Source organism: Petaurus breviceps, unplaced genomic scaffold, assembly GCF_028583685.1.
Source record: "Petaurus breviceps papuanus isolate PSGF00001 unplaced genomic scaffold, PetGlider_PUasm1.0 214, whole genome shotgun sequence".
Classification (NCBI taxonomy): Eukaryota; Metazoa; Chordata; class Mammalia; order Diprotodontia; family Petauridae; genus Petaurus; species Petaurus breviceps.
The window spans coordinates 19,083,104-19,101,800 of record NW_027185863.1 but is presented as its reverse complement, the minus strand read 5'-3'; the positions used below and the strand labels follow the sequence as shown (position 1 = coordinate 19,101,800).

The following is an 18,697-nucleotide window of genomic DNA, read 5'->3' as shown; positions in this document are numbered from 1 at the left end:
GAAATTTTAGACTGGTTGTCCAGACTCACTACTCAAGGAGATTCCACACCAGTAATATCTCACAGTAATAAAATCACAGCTCATATCGAGGAAACTTCCTCATCATCATGCTCCACTCTTGGACACAAAAGAATCTTAAAAGATATTTATTTGGGGGAATTTTCCAAAATGATTAATTTGGCATTTTAAAAATACCATTTTTGAAAAACAAGTAGAAAGCCTCCTCATTTTGTTCCCTACAATTCATAAGATGAATCAAACATGATAATACTTTGTTTTAAAAATCATTAAAAATACCTGTCCTTGTATTGAACAGCTTATGCTAATGAATCACGACAAATTGATAAACAGGGTCTTTTATGGAAAAATATTGCTTGACCTCTTAAAACTTTCATCAATGTTTCTTGCGTTGAATAAATTACTTAAGGAATTTTAGATATTTATCTAGTCCAATTTTAATTTTTCAGATGAGGAAACAGAGCTCCAGACAGGTTCATGACTTTTTCAAGGTAACAGATATTGAACAAATCTTCCTCTAAATCCAGGGATATTTTGACATTTACACATAATCAAAAATATCCCCAAACTTAAGTTATCTGGATAATCACCTTTTTTCCATTTTGCTTTGAAGTGGCTAAGTATTTACAAAATTAACAGTTAATAAACTTTTGTGCCTACTATGTCCCAGGAAATAGAAGCAGAATTTAAAGGGATGTATTTTTGCCAAATGCTAAAGGTCAGCAGGTTGGAGTTTTGCTGAACCCTAGGGGGAAAATATTTAATTAATTGTATAATACCACATACTTACTCTTAGATCACCTTATATTCAAATGAAAGATGAAATCAACATAATGGTGAGAAATCTATGGGAAGTTTATATTCTGTAAATTTTATCTGTAAAATTTACATTAAATGAAATTTTTTTTAATGTTTTTGACTCCTCTTGGGCTTAACTTACCGTAACCTATCTGTGACCTTGGTATTTATGCTTTTAAATATTTTAAGGTATAAAATTTTACTCTTTATAACTAAGCATTTGCCTGTCCTTTACAATTTAAAGTTGAAAAAACAGAGGAAATTTATGATGTAGAATGATCTGGGCCACCAAATCACTTGTGTATAAAAATATGTATATTCCAGAATTGATTTAATTAGCAAATATTTTTCAGTACCTAGTAGATAACAACCATTGTGTAGAGGTTGGAGACATAAATAAAGAAGTAAAGCAATACTTGTCTCAAGAAACTTAGATTTTATTGGCTAAAATCTCATAGAATAGAAATGATTCCAAGTCCTCAAATGTTATACCAAGAGAACACACTCTTTCCTTTGAACTTCCTTCCCAGATCACTTATGTCTCTGAACCAGATGTTAGATCAAATAGATAGGGGTTTTTTTTGCCAACCATTATTGCTATTTCCTGCACTCTGTGGACTTATAAATCATATAAATGTTTTACCTTTATATACTCCTTTAAGACTTACAAATTACTTTTCTTATAACAACTCTGTGAAGTACATAGCACACATATTATTCTATCCATTTAACCAATAAGGAAACTGATGCTAATATAAGCTGACGATGTACAGTTAGTAAGTTATCAATACCACAAAGTAAATACCTACTTATCTTAAGTCTAGCTGTAATCACTTTTTCCACTCTATCACACTGTCACTACATTGCTTCCTCTTTCCATAAGAACCTAATTTGGTCCTTGGAGTACCTAAGATAATAAAACTGCTTATCACTTCCCTAACTGTTGACTTGACCAGCAGCATCAAAGGATCATAAGTCTTCTAAAAAGTGATTTGTAAATAGGATGAGGCTAGTTTTTTTTAAAGCATCTCAGAAGAGATCCACCAAGGAAAAACTACTTCTAAAAAGAATATGGACTTAAAAATTACTAGATTCTATATAATTACATTAATGCCTATTGCTTTTCAACTCCCTCATTATCTATAAAGATGACTGATCAAATAAAATGGTATGAACTATTTTCTGTGTCTTCAATGTGTATACATATATGTATATATACACTTTTGAACAACAAAAATGCCCCCAAACCATAGTTTATCATTCCTTTTCTTCAGTGTCTCACATAAAGACAACCCATTTTTAAAACAAAAGTAATTGAGTTCTTAATAAGTTAAAGGGAACAACTTCTTGTAGGAAGCAGAGTAGATGTTCAGCACGGTCATGGCTCCAAATATCAAAGCAAAATGTTACCTTAAGAAGAGAGATAAAGTGAATTTGCAAGGAAAGGAAAATCAGCTTCTGAGGGTTTCCTTAGTATCTGCTTATCAATACAATCATCATTAAAAGAACCAACTTGGCATTTCCCTTTAAATATTTTTTTTCTTTTACATGGAGACAACACATTTATTCATCACTTAGTACAGTGTTTGGCATAAACTATGCTCTTAACAAATGCTTATTGTTCATTCATTTTCTTGGGAAAAAATAGTAGTCAAGATGTGAATAGAGAATGTTTATTTGGCTTTCAATCCAGAATTAGAAAAAAAATAACATACTCAGATTTCAAAATCATCTTTGTTATATAATACATGTATTTAACATATGCAAAAAATTTCCTCTAGAATATATCATATCATATTGCATAGTATCATATATCATATTTTACTATATTATAGAATAATACAGTTGAATATAGTTTAGCATAATTTATAGTATATAACATACTGTAGTCATTCAGGTAGTAAAGTTTAGTAGTTTAGCAAAGTTTATACTATGGTATAGCATTTTATAGTATAGATTAGTAGGATATGGTAGGGAATGGTATGGTATGGTATAGAATAGTATGCAATGTTGTATTACATATGGAATGGTACGGTATGGAATAATATGTTATGAAATGGTCTAGTCTAGACTAAACTAGTCTAGCCTTGTCTAGTATAGCATAGTATAACATTATGGTATACATTTTCTTTTTACCATATTATGCTGTTTAGGTTATATTGTGTTACACTATATGTTATATCGTCTTTCCATATAACACATGTTCTCCTTTCCATGGAGAGGCACTATGGAATCCTAGAAAGAGATCTAGACTTGAAGTTAAGAAAATATAAGTTCAAATCCCACTTTTAATACTTACTGTTTGACTAATACTGTTTAACTTACTGTTTAACTGTATCTGAACTTCAGTTTCCTCAAAATTAAAATGGGGATGATAATTTCCAAAATATCTACTTTCCAGAGGTATTTTGAAGATACAATAATATAATGTACATAGGGTGCTTTGCAAGATTTTCAAGTACCACATAAATGCGGGTGATCACTGCAATACACATAACTTCATGATAAAATATGTACTCAGTGCCAATGATACCAATTTAAGTTATTAAAATGTTCTTTGTACAGCATCCCTTCACGCATCTAGTTGACAATTAGCATATCCTTTCCAAGTAATCACTGTGACCTGTTTGACGGAGAAAATACATTCATTCTCTGAAATGCTGACAGTTCTTTGAACCCTGTGTCTTAACCTGCTAGTTCTCACAAGGCTAGCACTACAGAATGGCCCCAAGCAATTATTTGGAGGGGCTAGATAAATTTTGGTGAATAGTCCTTTGGGAATTGTACTTTGATAGATTAGCAAATTAGGGACATCATATTTTGCATGGTATGCCAGGAAAAAACAATCAATAGAATAAAAAAATGGGATCAAGCCAACATAGGGTATAACAAAGGATTGAAATAGCATTAGTCTGACAGCAGTAAATTATTATAAACAGACAAAGACAGGAAATGGGTCCTTTAAAACAGCATTCTCTGCTCTGCCTCCCCCATTGTATTAAAAATCTCTGCCCCATTTCCATCACTTAAATTGAATCAATATATTTTTAAATGTTAGGGTATTAAGCTTAGTTAGATGAAAATGCATGCCTTTTTTAAAATTCTGCCTGTCAGAGGCGAGATCTCTTGCAATGCATCTGCTTTAGTTTTGTCTTGCAAAATGAAGGCAAATGGTTGATTTTTGCTTATCTTCTTTTGTCATACTGATGTAATATGGGTAATTGAATTAAATTATGAAATAAATGCAAATTTACATATTTGACTTCAGCATTTATCAACTTAAAGTGAAAACAATGAGAAAACATAACTTCTTTCTAACTAAATTTCAACATCAAGAAGCAGAGCATCATTTCCTGAACTGCAATATTACTTACTGTCCATCATGCCCGGCTAACCATTACAAACTCCTTTTGACTTGAACAATTTTTTTATACATTGTTCTAAGTGAAAAGCACGGTATCAAATTACCTTATTTTGATACTTGCCCCACTAGTCGACTTTACTCTGTTTTCATAGAGCTTGTCAAATTAGGGAACACAAACATTTGACTGAAACGTGTATCCAACTAATGAGTCAATGAAGATAAGCAATGGTGACCTCTTCTTATCCAAGTACATTTAATGATGAGTCTTTTTAACTGATATTATGCACCTGGACATTGAATGGGTGAAAGCTCCCTACAAAGGACTATTTCTAGAGTGTAGCCTGCTATCTTCTCCCCTTGAGCAAACTAAGAGTGATACAATGGGTACATCTCTATAACAACATAATAATTTTCCTCACTTGATCCCCAAGGGGAAAGGAATAGTATCCTTAGAATGATTTTATTTTTTCACAAGTGGATCAGATAATAGAATGTTAGATCTGGAGTCAGGAAGACTTGTATTCATATCTAGGTTCAGATACTTACAATCTGAAACCCCGGACAGGTCACTTAAACTCTATTTGCCTCATTTAACTCATAGATAAATGGGGATTAAAATAGCAACTACATCCCAGGATTGTTGTGAGGATAAAATTAGATAATAATTGTAAGACACTTATCACAGTGCCTAGCACATATTAAGCATGATAAAAATGTTAGATATTATTATTACAAAATCTGTAAGTTTTTTAATCATTTTTTTTCTTTCATGAAATGGGAAATTAAGGATTGTGATTTTGAAATATAAATTAATTTTCTACTTTTTTCAGTTTCAGTTACAGTCATACTGTCACTCAAAATTTTCTTAGCAGTATACAATGTTTTTGGCAGTCTTATTTTATAAAATTAAAAGGAAATTTTCATTCTATTTTTATCCACTTATTGTCAAATACCTAGCCAAACACTACTCACAGTTCAGTTGCCATGAAATTGATCAACTTGTTTCACATTGTTTTCTCACTCATACTCGAATATTTCAATGAATCCATGTCATCATTATGATCATGTTTTCCAGTGATGATCAATCAATTAATCAACATGCATTTATTAAAAATCTATGCTGTAACAGATACTGTGCAGATTTCAATCCATACATGTTCCCTTATCCCTGTGTCAGTGTATCACACAAACCTACCATAAGAAGCACACCCAATAGTCTTGGGTCCTTCCTTTAGATCTCTTGACTTTATGTATTGAACAATGGAATGCTTGTGCTGTCCATCAGTTTTTCCTCAATTTTACTCCATGACCAGCTCACCTCCTTTTCTAATCAAATATCTCTCTGATGTCTCTCACAGCATTGCTCTTGGGGAAGTTTTAATTGTGATAATATGTTGAGTCATTTTATACTCATGTTTACTGGGAACTTCTACATGGTATACAACTTCAATTCTTGAGAGATGATGGTAGCCTTATTCAACTCTGGGTCCTGTTTATTGTTCAACAGTGCTGTCTGTCCACATTTGCCATATTTGCACTGTACATATACATATATATGTACGCACCACACACATATGTGCATACACACATATTCTAATAGACGATCTCTATTACTTGTCTATCTAATCACATTTCCCTAAAATGATAGATAGGTTTTCTTCATTTATTTACTTTTTCCTGCTTGGATAATTAGACTAAACTCTTTTGAGTAATTATGGATCTCATTTGGGTATTCCTACAATGTTTCAGGGCTTAATACGACAATGACTTTGCCATCTGCAGTATTTTGAAAGACTTATATACTCTGAACAGTGTGATGACCAACCATTATTATAGGGAACCAATAATGAATTATACTATCTACCTCCTATCAGAAAGATCACAGATTCAAAATGCAGAACAAAATATATGTTTTCAGATATAGACAATGTGGGAATTTGTTTTGTTTGACTATGTATCATTTATAAGGATTTTTTTTCCATGAGGGTATATTTGCCAGGATAACCAAATACACACAGACATTGTGTGTGAAAAGAATGTAAAAGAAAAAGGATGTAAAAGAAAAAAGAAAGTTGATTGAAGTGATGTTAAGTGATTCATTTTTTCAAATCATCCTCAGAAATTCATATTCTTGGAAACCAACAGGGAAGGCTGTTGTAAATTCAAAACTTACATAGTTGTCCAAACTACAGCCAATTGTATTTTATTTGCAGGAATGAGTACTGGCTCTGTCATTCCATTGGTAAGGGGACACATGGGTGAGGAAACTACTTCTACCAGCGCAAGTTGGCACCTTCAATGCAATTTACAACTTCATAGTTTCCAAGAGCATGAGAAGTTAAAGGAATCACCTAGGTATATATTCAGCCATTGTGCATCAGAGCTAGAACTTTGAACCCAGGTCTTCTCAGTTTTGATGCTAACTCTCTTTCCTCTATACCACGCAGGCTCTATGATTTATATAATAAAAAAAATTAATTCCAAGCTCAGAAAATCGTGTCTGATATTATTTTTTTTCAAGATTTCACTTTGGTTCTGGCTTGGAGCCATTTTCATACAAAGCATTCCTATTTTGCCACTTCTTTCTTTGCCTAATGACCCATAGCAACTACTCCAGCATTTATAGTGTGTTATAGAAATACTGCTTTAGACAGGTTTCAGTATCAAATTGTCCCTTTTATAAGCATCAATTCCTTCTCAGATAGACTTTAACGTCTCTTCCAGAACAGTTATGATTCTTAAGTTTAAATATATCTTATGGCACTTTTAAAATGCCTTATATGATATCCAAGCTCATTATCCCTGTCAAGCAATTGATCTTCAAGTGTGACTCTGATTGGGAACCAATTACAGCCATTAGGAGGGTGAAATTAAATTTCTTTTCTTTCTTTAGCTGTGGCTCAGTAAGTACAAAAAAAAATCAATCTCTGCTGTCATTTCTTGAAAAAGAGGACCAAAGAGATTCTTTTTGGAGGGGAGTCACCCCATATGACAAGCATTAGAACTACTTTTTACTCTTTCCTTCTCCCCATTATATCTCAATATATTGTTGAGTGATTAATCATATTGCCAGGGTTCACATTATTTATCTATAGAATGGGGAGAAAAATTATAAGATGAAACCAGTAGGTATGGAGAAGATTACAGCTAGAAGGGTTATGTATGACATTTAGTTAGAAGGAATACAAGATCAACCTACTGAGTCAGACTCTTGGAGCTCATCCATTAGCACATGCATCTAGGGCAAACACAAAAGATGGACAGTGACCTGTGCCTAGCTTTGAATATTCATAAAAGGATAAGCAGACTTGCATTTGAGAAATTTCATAATGCTTTCAGTCATCAGAAGCTACTCCCTGCTGTCAAAGCCTGTCTTTTTAAACATCATTATTCATTCTCACAGTGATGCTCTATGACTGCAAATCATGGAACACTATGGACTCTGCATAATCAAAATTGCAGGTGACCAACAGTACAATGGAGAGAAACATGAGGAATTTAAGTAGACTGTGGTTTATTACCAATGATAACTTGTGGTAGAAACATGGTGTGAAAGATACCATCAAAATTATGAATATTGAAAAAAAGGAAGTGGTCTTCATTTATTGAGAGTGAAAGATAACAGATGGACAGCCAGAGTGTTTTGCTGCTATCTGTGAAATATTGAAAGGCTGCAGGAAAGCTTTTGATGTTGGAGAGGTCCTCTCTGAATGTTTTATGGAAGAGCATAGGTAGGAATTGGCATTAACAGCATTAAAAGGCACAGATGATCTGGATCATGTGTCCATACTGATAACATTAGAGATCTGTTGAAGTATGAATGAGACAGGGTACATACTCATTGAAAGATTACGAGAAAATATGGATAAGAATTGCACAGGATGAAAAGTAAAAAAATGATCATTAGTGGAGAGAATATCCACACCCCTGAACTCATTGATCTATAAACTTAACAAAGTATGAAACATTTTAATCTCAACCTTAACTTTTAGATTTATATTTCAGTGTAAAAACCTAAATAGGTTATACATTGCACTTTATCATGTTGATATTACATATGCATCAAAATCAGAGACTCTTACCATCCAAAAGCACAGGCTATTTTAAGTGTATTGTAAGGGAAGGTTATTTATTATAAAAAGGATAAGTAAGAATTTTTAAGTGGGGTTTTCACACTCAGGTTTGCAAAAAGTTACTTTCAATAGAAGTACATACTGCAAAATACAGGAATAAGAATCTGGAAAAATCTTGCATTCAAATTAGATTTTATATTTAGATTTTTTGTGACAAAGATAATTTTTTTCAGTAAAAACTGATTTCTATGAATATATCAATCCCCTCAATAAAGTTCTTCTGTAATAAAGATAATTTATAACAACACACACACACATATATATGTGTGTTGGTTATCTATGATTTTTATATTAAGAAGTCAATTTGTTATTTCACATTCATTTGAGAGATGGCATATAGATTTTTCCAATTTCTTTTATTATCTTTAATCTGGTAAATATCAACATTATTCTCTGGAATTCTATAAACAAACTTTTCTCAGTTGGAAATATAAGCAACCAAAAGTGGGCTTGATATAGGTCTATTGGTTTGCTAGTCATCTATGTTTAAAATGTATGAGAAATGAAAAGAGTAGTCCAGCAAAGATCAGCATATTTTCTAAACCATCTAGTTATTAGCAAAAAGCTTGGGATAACCTGACCCAAACCCTTTTCTTTTTTCAATTTCTCTCTTCTCTGGTTGCTTTTGGTGAGGAAAAACTACTCTGAATCTTTGGGTTGAGGGAGGGCAGGGACAGCAACTGTCTTAGCTCCCTCATCCTCCAGCTCTGTTTACCTGAGTGCATAATTACAGTTTTTTTTAATATTTTTATATTTGTTGAAGGAGTATCTGGAGATGGAATGGAGCAGGTTATGACTTTTGAGCTTCAACAATCCACAAGAGCCATCTGAGGTGCCCTCAACAATTGAAGCCAGTAACAAAGACCACCAGAGCCAGAAGAAGAATTTAGTAGAATACGGTGAAGAACTAGCCCTGATTAGTGAATTGGGTGACCCAGTCCAATAGTGGACCAAGCAGGCAACAGGTTCTTCAGGGAGCTAACCCAACTGAAGACAGGAATGACTTGTTCATCACATATATCACATCCAGAAGTTAACTTGGTGGGCACTCTAAACAGAGCAAAAAGGTCTCCCAGAGTTAGGAGCATCTTCTTGACCATATGTGTTTCCTATATTAATGTCTCAGGTCTTTATCATTCCTTTCATATTCCAAGTTAAGTCCAGTTTCCCCAGGGATCTTGTTTGTGTGTGAGAGTATGTTTGTGTGGATAGGAGTGAGAGTGTATCTTCAAGCTAGGGGAAGAAAGGTGTTGTACCAACCACTTAAAATAGAGCCCTTTCTTCCTAGAGACCGAACATGTGCATAAAAGAGAATGTACAAACTCCATAGCCTAAGCTGGGGGAGCGGGGGGTTGGAATTTCTGTACTTGATATGACTTCTCATTCAAATTACCTTTGTAAAAGTTATTTGTATCAACAACTAGGAAATATATACTTGGGCAGGGGCCACATAGAAAGGTACTGATGAGCGATAGTATTAGAAACCAAAATTTCTCAGGCTTATCCCTAAAATTTAGTCAGCTTTCCCCTGGGCCCCAAAATATCTGTGTGAATGAAGTCTTAAAGAGAGCACCCAGGAAGGGTGCTGCAGTGTAATTAGGTGCTAGAAAGGACCCCACCCCTCACTAAAATTAGAATCGCCACATACTTGGACATAAAAATCATCACTACTAAAATGGCCAGGAATGCATACAATATGCAAATATTTAGGTCAAATGATACAAAGTCATTGATAACAGTGAAGCAGAAAATGCATACTTAACATCATTAAGGTTTTCACAGATTGTTCCTCCTTTCATATATTTTGGGGGGAATTAAGGCCTGTAGGAGAACACCTCTAACCCCAACACAGTACCCTAAAAACTGCCTCCTACCCCATTCAGAGCCACACACACAAACACACACACATATACATATACACACTGTCTTTCCCCCACTATAGTTCACTATCTTCAGATGCCTATGTGTATGTATGCTACCTTTAAATGATCCATTCATAATTATATCTACTCTAACCCCTTATAACATGGCTCCCAATCCTATCCATCCTTCTAAGATTTCATGGGTCTCAAAGTTGCTCCAGACTTGTCATTATCCTTCTGTTTATGGTATAATTTCTAGGACAATGTACTGAGAAAAGGATGTTGTTCAAGGAGGTCAGAACAGGTGGGGTGTGACAGGGAAGAAGAAAAATCAAAGGAGCTGGGGGAAAGAATAGAGGCATCGAGAATTTAAGAAAATAGGACCTGAAAGGGAGGAGTGGGAGTACAGAAAACAAAGCAAATGGTCCCTAAAAATCTAATTTGTTTACTTAGCAATTGCAACTAGAATTGATCCTGCAACTTAAATAAAGATATAACAGTTGATGACAGCTAGCCTCTAGGATCACTTCACTAATGTGTGGAATGAAAGAAATTCCTGTACTTCCTTTAAATCTTATATGTCTCCAACATAAAGTGGAAGAAGCCTTTGCAATATGGAGGAGAATTGGTTACGTCCTCTAGTCCAAGTTAGATATTCTAGAATTTACAGAAGAAAGCAATTTTAGCAATCATTGAATAAAATTCCCTCATTTTCTGGATGAGGAAACTGAGGCCCATATAAGTGAAGCAATTTGCCAAATATTACACACATAAGTAGCACAACTGGCATTTGAACCCACGTCCTCTAACTGAATTCAATTCTATTTTCCACTACATTTTTAGTAATGTATATTATGCATTTTCAACTCCTTTCAGCTCAGTGTATATCATAACCTTCATACTTGCATCTAAAACCATGTCACTGTCATCTGCTATGTCTCATCGGTGGCACATGGTGATACTTGATGGTTCAATAGTATCCTTTACAGGAATTTTTACTATAGACAAAAGTCTAAAGACATTTTTACCATAAGTGCATGAATCCAAAGGAATTTCCTCTGAAGAAAAGTCAGATAATGCCTTAGTTAAGTCAAACAAACCAGACATTTTCTTCCTATTGCAAAAACAATGAAAGAGAGGCATCCAAGACTGTTTCTTACCAAGAGTGTATTGTAAACATTGTATGTGATGGTTTCTGCATGTTAAAACTGTAAAATTAAAACAACAGAATAAAGAAGAAAATGCTGCAAAAAAATACTCTGTTGTTGGTATTGTGACTTAAATTGCTTTTTTGGTAAAGATAATTAAAATTTTCATGTCTGAAAAAGGTTTATAACCTATAGAGTTAGTAACAAAGATGGCTAAACTCACCATCACTTCTATACACAACAGACAATGGTAGGCTGCTTCTAGAAATTCATTCCCAAGTGAAGTTGGTTATCATTCTTTGAACAGTTAGCAGTACACGTCCACAGCGGATTATCAATATTATCAAGTTGACCTTAGATTTTATAGAGTAGGTTAAAAATATTTTACAATCTCTACATTACAATAATGATTTGCCAAGAACCTTATTCCAGGGATTTTGTGAGTTATTAGAACACAGATGAAATATAGTCATGTTGCAGGACATAGAGTCACTCACTCACAGAAAAGCAAGGGGTTCTCCCTTCAAAAGTAAAAATATTCAAAAAGTCAACATGTATTAAATAGTTTCCAATAAATGCAAGCAAGTAAGAGGAAGTATAGTGATTGAGGTTTGTTTTAGCACTACTTAATCAAAATGAACTTATCTTTCCATCTAGCCATGTTATTAAAGTGACACTTCTCTTCCCATCATGCATATTGATAAGTCCTTACTGGCAACCAACCCATTTTATTATGTCAGTTTATTAGGTATGTATCATCTGAATAACCCGACCCTGAAAAATGACCACCCTATTAGTCCTATTCTCTTGCTATGGCACTTCCTGGAACTCATCTCACTCCTTATCTCCAATGTGTTCTTTCATTTTATCATCCAAATTTCTGCTGCTCCTAGGCAATAATATATGTGTGACAGATAGATATGCTTTCTCCCAAAGTCTGCAAATCATTTAGCATGATCTCTCCTGCTCATTTCTCATCAACATTTCCATCTTTTCTTTTCCTACAGCTCTACTTCCAACTCCTAAATGACTTCTTATCTCTATACCACTGGTTTGTTGTTTGCTTACCTTTCTCACTTACTAGATGATCAGATAGGATTAATTTACTTCATTGAAAGGCAGGAAATAGAAGGATCTCCCACTCTGGTTATGACCAATATCTGATGTACACAGACTATTAATGAAGTTATGGAAATATCAATGCCCATATACTTAGTCCATTTTAATGATCACATGGAATAAATTGGTTACCATCTGTGTGGCCTTGGAAGCATCTAACATTGATGTGACCATAGATCAAGTGAAGTATTATAACATTTTAAAATGAATTATTTCATAGCCATTTCATATAGACATGTGAATCTAGTGGAAATAAAAAGGATACACAACTAATAATATATAATTATTGTGTTTAAAGAAATAAAATTAAGTAAAAATTGAAGCAGTCACCTAGCTAATTCATTGTCAAGAAACACTAAAAAAAATTGAATAGTGAAAGGAGGCAGGAAAAGATACTTAAATTACCTAGCTTCAATTCTCCAATTCACCTTGAATATGTCAATTTGCAATATAAATTAATAAATGTAATTTTCATTAAAATATATAAAATAAAAATTTAAATATCTTGTTTCTTAGGCCCTAGGTAGATACAAATATAACCAAGTTCCAAATACTTAACTATTCATACTCTCTTTATTCTGAAAAGATGTCTAGATTACAAGTAATACCTAGATTTCTCCCTAGATAAAAGAACCACAAATACTATTTAAAATCTAACCCAGTAAAATACATGGTTAACCATTAAAATATTAACTTTAAGTCCTTAAAATAATGAGACAAAAGCTGAACTAAAATAGGTTTGATAGTTTTAATATTCATAAATATAAATGCAGTTTATTAAAACTAAGTTGATTGATTTTGCAAAAAATAATCACAAAAAGTCCCCAGTCTAACTAAATAATAAAAAATGAAACAACCCATTAACTTCGAAGAGTGATTAGAACTATAACATAAATTTCAAAAACAACCAGTATATCTAGAGGAATGGATGATATGTAATATAGTGACCTTATCAGAGGTCAAAATATCTATTAACAAAGAGAAAGTCTATGGGAATATCATTTTCATGTGGAGCATAGAATTATAAATTCAGAGATGGAAGAGACCTTAATCATCCAACCCCTACATCTTACAAAATAAGGCAAAATCTAGACACAAAATGAGGTTTTTGTTCTCTAAATCTAGCATTGTTCAGTATTTTCTTGAGTTTACTGAGATAACCTATGTAAATTATACTGCTGAAATATGATCACATCTCAAGTGCCATGACTCATGTTCATAATACTCATGTAATAAATCAAAACTATAATCTGAGAGTTTCTGAAAAATCAAGAGGCATCGCAATCTCGCAATCTGCTTCGACTTGAATTGCAAGAAGGAAATCTTACAAAACCTACAAATACTGTCCACTGGTAAAGAATATGACTTTCAAAGAACAAACCCAGATGTGACACCATGCTCTGGTTAGAATACAAATATATAACTCAAGTTCATTGACTGCCATGTAAATGAAGACAAAATCACTAGCTACAAAAGCTTCACTCTAATTGTGTCATCCATAGTCCCTAAACACATAGTATTTTTTCTTCCTGGTGTATAATAGAAGACACACTACAAAGGTCCCATGCTATGGTTTTAAAGAAAAATATAGCATTATAAAACAAAATTAAAATATATTAAGATAATATGTACTTGCATAATTTTGCAGTTTAGAATGCACTATGATAGCCAAGTCTGCATGCGGTATTGATTTTATGTTGTCTCATCCCTAATGAATTCTCCTATCTAGTATGCTTTTTGAATGGTACAGAATCCTACAGAATAGTAACAGTTATATGTTTTGCTACTCAACTGAATCCTTAGGTACAGCAGGAGGAAATTACCAAAAATAATAACATGGACAACAGTTTCTATCAATTCTATATTTGCCAACATATTGTTCCATGTATAAAATGTCTTTTTCATTTGTTTTCAAAAGACAGCTACTTTCTTAAGATATTAGAAACTTTCATATGTGTAAACAATTTATTTGACAAAAAAAAAACATCTTATAGATGAATGTTTAGTATAATACAAAGAATGTATCCTTATTTCTTCTAACAAGGAGTCCTGGTCATCAGTGATTCCCAAACTTGATGTTGTCAAAACAAAACTGATAATGCAAAGCTATAAACATTACACAATGATCATGTGTCACAGCTACAGGAAATATCGTGTAAACAGCTACCATGTGAAATGTTTTTTTTTTTATCAAATGCAGATTTTAATATCTTAAAAAATTGAATATGATGCTCTTTGGAGCTTTTACTGTTGGTGGTTTTAATAGACCTGCTTTTGGCAAAATATGACTAAAATGATGGTATTGATTTTTAATGTATTTCTATGACGTGACAGAAATATGAGATGTTAAATTTTAACATAACATGACTGCATAGCTACATAAAAAGGAAAATGTTCATATAATCTATTGTACTTACATATGACACATATCCTGTACTTTAAATTTAATAATAATTTACCCACAATTATAAGAAAGTTTTACTGGAATACTTAGAAAAGTGTATTTATCAAAATTTTTAAGATTATGTACACTTAAAGTTTGTTTTGTAATGCATGTATGCCGTACATATTACTGTACATGTATATTTATAATATTACATATGTACATATGACATATATACATATATCATTTATACAATATATGGGTCGCTTTTTAAGCACTTCAGAGAAACCATTGATCTACCATAGCAAAAGTGTTTAAAATATTTAAGCTAATTTTAATATTATTAGATAAGAATCAATTTCTTTTGGAAACATCTTAAATTCATTTTTTTCCTCAATAATTGGCATTTACTAAATTTAACTACAATAAAAATATACTTTCATTTAAAATACCCCTAGAAATATCGTCATAGCCAAAGTGATCTGTCATTTATTGTGCTGTGCATGTCTATGTGTATGTAGAGTGATGGTGGTGATAAAGAGAAACTATTCATTGCCTTTGTCTACTGTTCAGTTTGAAGGAGATTTACAAATGTGCAGGTCACTTCCTGTGGCTGCAACTTGCCTATGTGTCATTTTTCCTGTTCTGAGTTCCCATGACTCTCTGTAATATCATAAACCAAACTTGTTTTATAAAATAATCTTTCTGAAATAGTACAGCGATCACAAGGTTATTTTCTTTCCTATAATAACCCTTTCTCCATAAAGTCACATGTATAAAACATTGCATATGTTATAGTGATGATAAGGCTGTTGAGGACATGAAAAGCATTGCAGAACTTGCCCTATATCTGTATTGACATGTAAAAAGTGGAATGGAGAATTGATTTAACCTCAAAGAAACATACTTTCACCCAAACAGCCCTCTCAGTTCATCCCATGTGCTAAATGCATTTAAAGCATTCAATTTGTAATAGTCAGACAACACAATGAAATATATTGTTATGCAAGCTACTAAGGGTGGTTTATGTAAGTGATAGAGGTATGGCTTAAATTATTATGAAAGTATCATTCATACTACTTAAGGCTTAAAATTATCTTAAAAACTCCAAGACCTTATTTTGGATTCTCCTTTTCTGTCCATCCTTTGAACTTTATCCCAATAAATAACACATTAGAAGAAAACATCCAGTGACATTCTTACCCCTAGTCCCAGAGTTTACACTATAATTCTCAGAGTATGAGAAGCATTGGTCCCACTATTGACCTTAAAAAAGCGAGTACTGGGGAAGCCCTCTCTCGGTTTATTTTGATCACTACAGGCCTCCCACTTTAGGAGAAGGTCTGCCTTAATGCTAAAGAATTTAGCCAGAAAAAGGTTTGTTTTGATTTGGTCTAGCTACTAAGACAGTATATAATTAAGACCAATTAAATGTGGTCCTGGAATTATATTTAGAAAAGGAACTCTCGGGTCAGTGATGTTTTCAAAGCATACCATATAGAGAGTTTGATACCATTCTGCCCTTGTCTGTACTTTTCTAGGTCGGTGTGGGTCAGCCACAGGCAAAGACGAGGCTAGAGTGCCTATCTAAAATTTAAATTAAAGTGGTGTGCTTTCTTTTTTTCTAATGAAAATAGATTTTTAAAAAATCCTTATACTGTTCATATTTCCGGGTGAGAAGGATTAGTTTTAGCATATAGCAAGGAAGCTTATTGAGATTCGGTCATCATTATATCCCTACCAAAGGTCACTGCAGTATCTGTTTATATCCACTGGAGTCCTTGAGCTAGTTTCAGCTTCAGCACCTCGGATAGCGATACACTTTTCAGATAGGACAGATATACAAGGATTGTCTTTTCACTTTGATAAGCTCTCCTGAAGACTTATGTGGCCTGACAACCAGTAAATGTTCCTAAATTCTATTCACCCACGGGGAGGGGACCTTTAATGGGGGTCAATAAATACTAATTTATAACATAAGGCAGTTTTCTGGAGAACATCCTGATAGACAAAGATATTATTATCAAAGAATTCTCAAAGAAACCTGGGAAGTTAAAGAACTTAATTAACCTCTAGTAGACAACTCCAACGTTTTATACAACCAGAAATATACCTGTAAGCAATGAACCGAATTTGTCTTTTCATCTTAACCAAACATCAACAACAATTGCTCTAATCTCGCAAGAAGAACAACTTTAGGATGCCACAGCAAGGTATTTCTTGTGGAAATTCACGCCTGAATTCACACACGTACACACCACTTCACTTTCTACTGTGACTAGTTTTGCTCAGTGGCATGTAGTCCCTACCATTACTTTCCACATTGAACGATCAAAGAAGGCAGCAGAGTTTTTAAGCCATTTGTATGGAAGTAGAAATGGAACTCTGTTATCCTAGAAAACCAAGATATCTCTTTTCTAGAAAAGAATCCTGTTGCATTAGACTACCAGACAACCTCTGTGTCTGGCAGCCTTTCCAATGACCATAACCACAAGTAATATAAACAATGGAAGTGAGGAGGGGAAATAAATACAAATACTCTAAAGTGATCGCTCATAGAAGAGTAGAAAAAAAGACACCATCGATCCTACCTTACAATCTTTAGGACACGATTTCACCGAGTACTCATCCGATTGTAAATATTTCTTGAGCACAAGCTCAAACTCATCATATTTCTCCTGAGCATGGTGGTCGTAGCGTTGGTAAGCCTCAACGCACTGCCTGCAGCTCGTCCTCCTCCTGTCCTCCTGGAGCACCACGTCCAGACTACAGTTCAAAGAGTCCGGATTGGACAACCCAGAGAACAACTCCCAAAATGTATAGGAATTACAAAAGGGAAGGTAGAAATCCTTCAAGTGAGGAGCTTTAGGCTTTCCTGTCACCTGCTGCTGGGGCTCCTCTTCTGCTACCTGACTCCAGTTCCTCTGGCAAACGGAGTCCGCATCCTCAACTATGAAACACTGGCCCGAGGAGACGGCCTCAGGGTAACACGTCTCTAAGCGCCACAGAGGTTTGGTAGAGTTTCCTAGAAAAATAGCCTTGTTCTGATTATTTTGTCCTCTGCTGCTGTGGCCGCTACTGCTGCTACCGCCGCCGTTGCCGCCGCTTCTGCTCCCGCTGCTGCTGGGAGAGGGGGGGAGGGTGGGTGATGAGGAGGAGGAGAGGAGTCTGTGTGCCTGTACGGTAGGCGAGGACTCCCCCATGCTAGTATATAGCGCTGGCCAGGAGGGCTCCTGCTGCCGCTGCTGCTGCTGCTGCTGTTGCTGCTGCTGCTGCTGCTGCTGTTGCTGCTCCTGCTGCCGCTGCTGTTGCTGTTGATGCTGTTGCTGATGATGATGCTCCTTGTCTCGGGTCCTGGTCAGTTTCGCCTCGGCGCAGAACCACAAGTGATCAGAGAGCAGGACTGTGAAAAACAAGAGAGATGCCAGAGACAGTCGCCATTTCTGAGCCCTCTCTGAATCAGTGAACGGTTTCTCGTTCTCCCGGGGTGCTGCAAACCAGATTTTTAAGCCGTCATCATACTGCCGACACATCCAAGCACCCCTGGTCATATTTTGGGAACGCACAGCCCTGGCCGACTCCACCGTGAGGGCTCCTGTGCCAGAGTCACCACAATATGCATTGACTTAAAGGGTTTAATTTTCTTATCCCCTCCTCCCGTCTCTCTCTCTCTCTCTCTCTCTCTCTCTCTCTCTCTCTCTCCTCTCTTCTCTGCTCTCTCTGCATCATTGTTTCCCACTCTATAGTGGATGGGGTCTGACTGATGATTAGCTTCAATGCAAGTCAGATCTACCTACAGAACCTGAGATTTCTGTAGGAAAAAGAAAAAAAAAGGAGAGACAGAGAGAGAGAGAGAGAGAGAGAGAGAGAGA

The 18,697-nt window shown here is 34.6% G+C and overlaps 1 protein-coding gene across 1 annotated transcript; it reads right to left on the bottom strand.

Moving 5' to 3' along the window:
- Nucleotides 1-16,141: 16,141 nt before the first annotated feature.
- NALF1 (NALCN channel auxiliary factor 1) lies at nucleotides 16,142-18,532 on the bottom strand. Its single transcript, XM_069094139.1, has one exon. It carries the CDS (start codon nucleotides 18,374-18,376, stop codon nucleotides 17,366-17,368), a length of 1,011 nt encoding a protein of 336 aa, XP_068950240.1. The 5' UTR covers nucleotides 18,377-18,532; the 3' UTR covers nucleotides 16,142-17,365.
- Nucleotides 18,533-18,697: the final 165 nt, after the last annotated feature.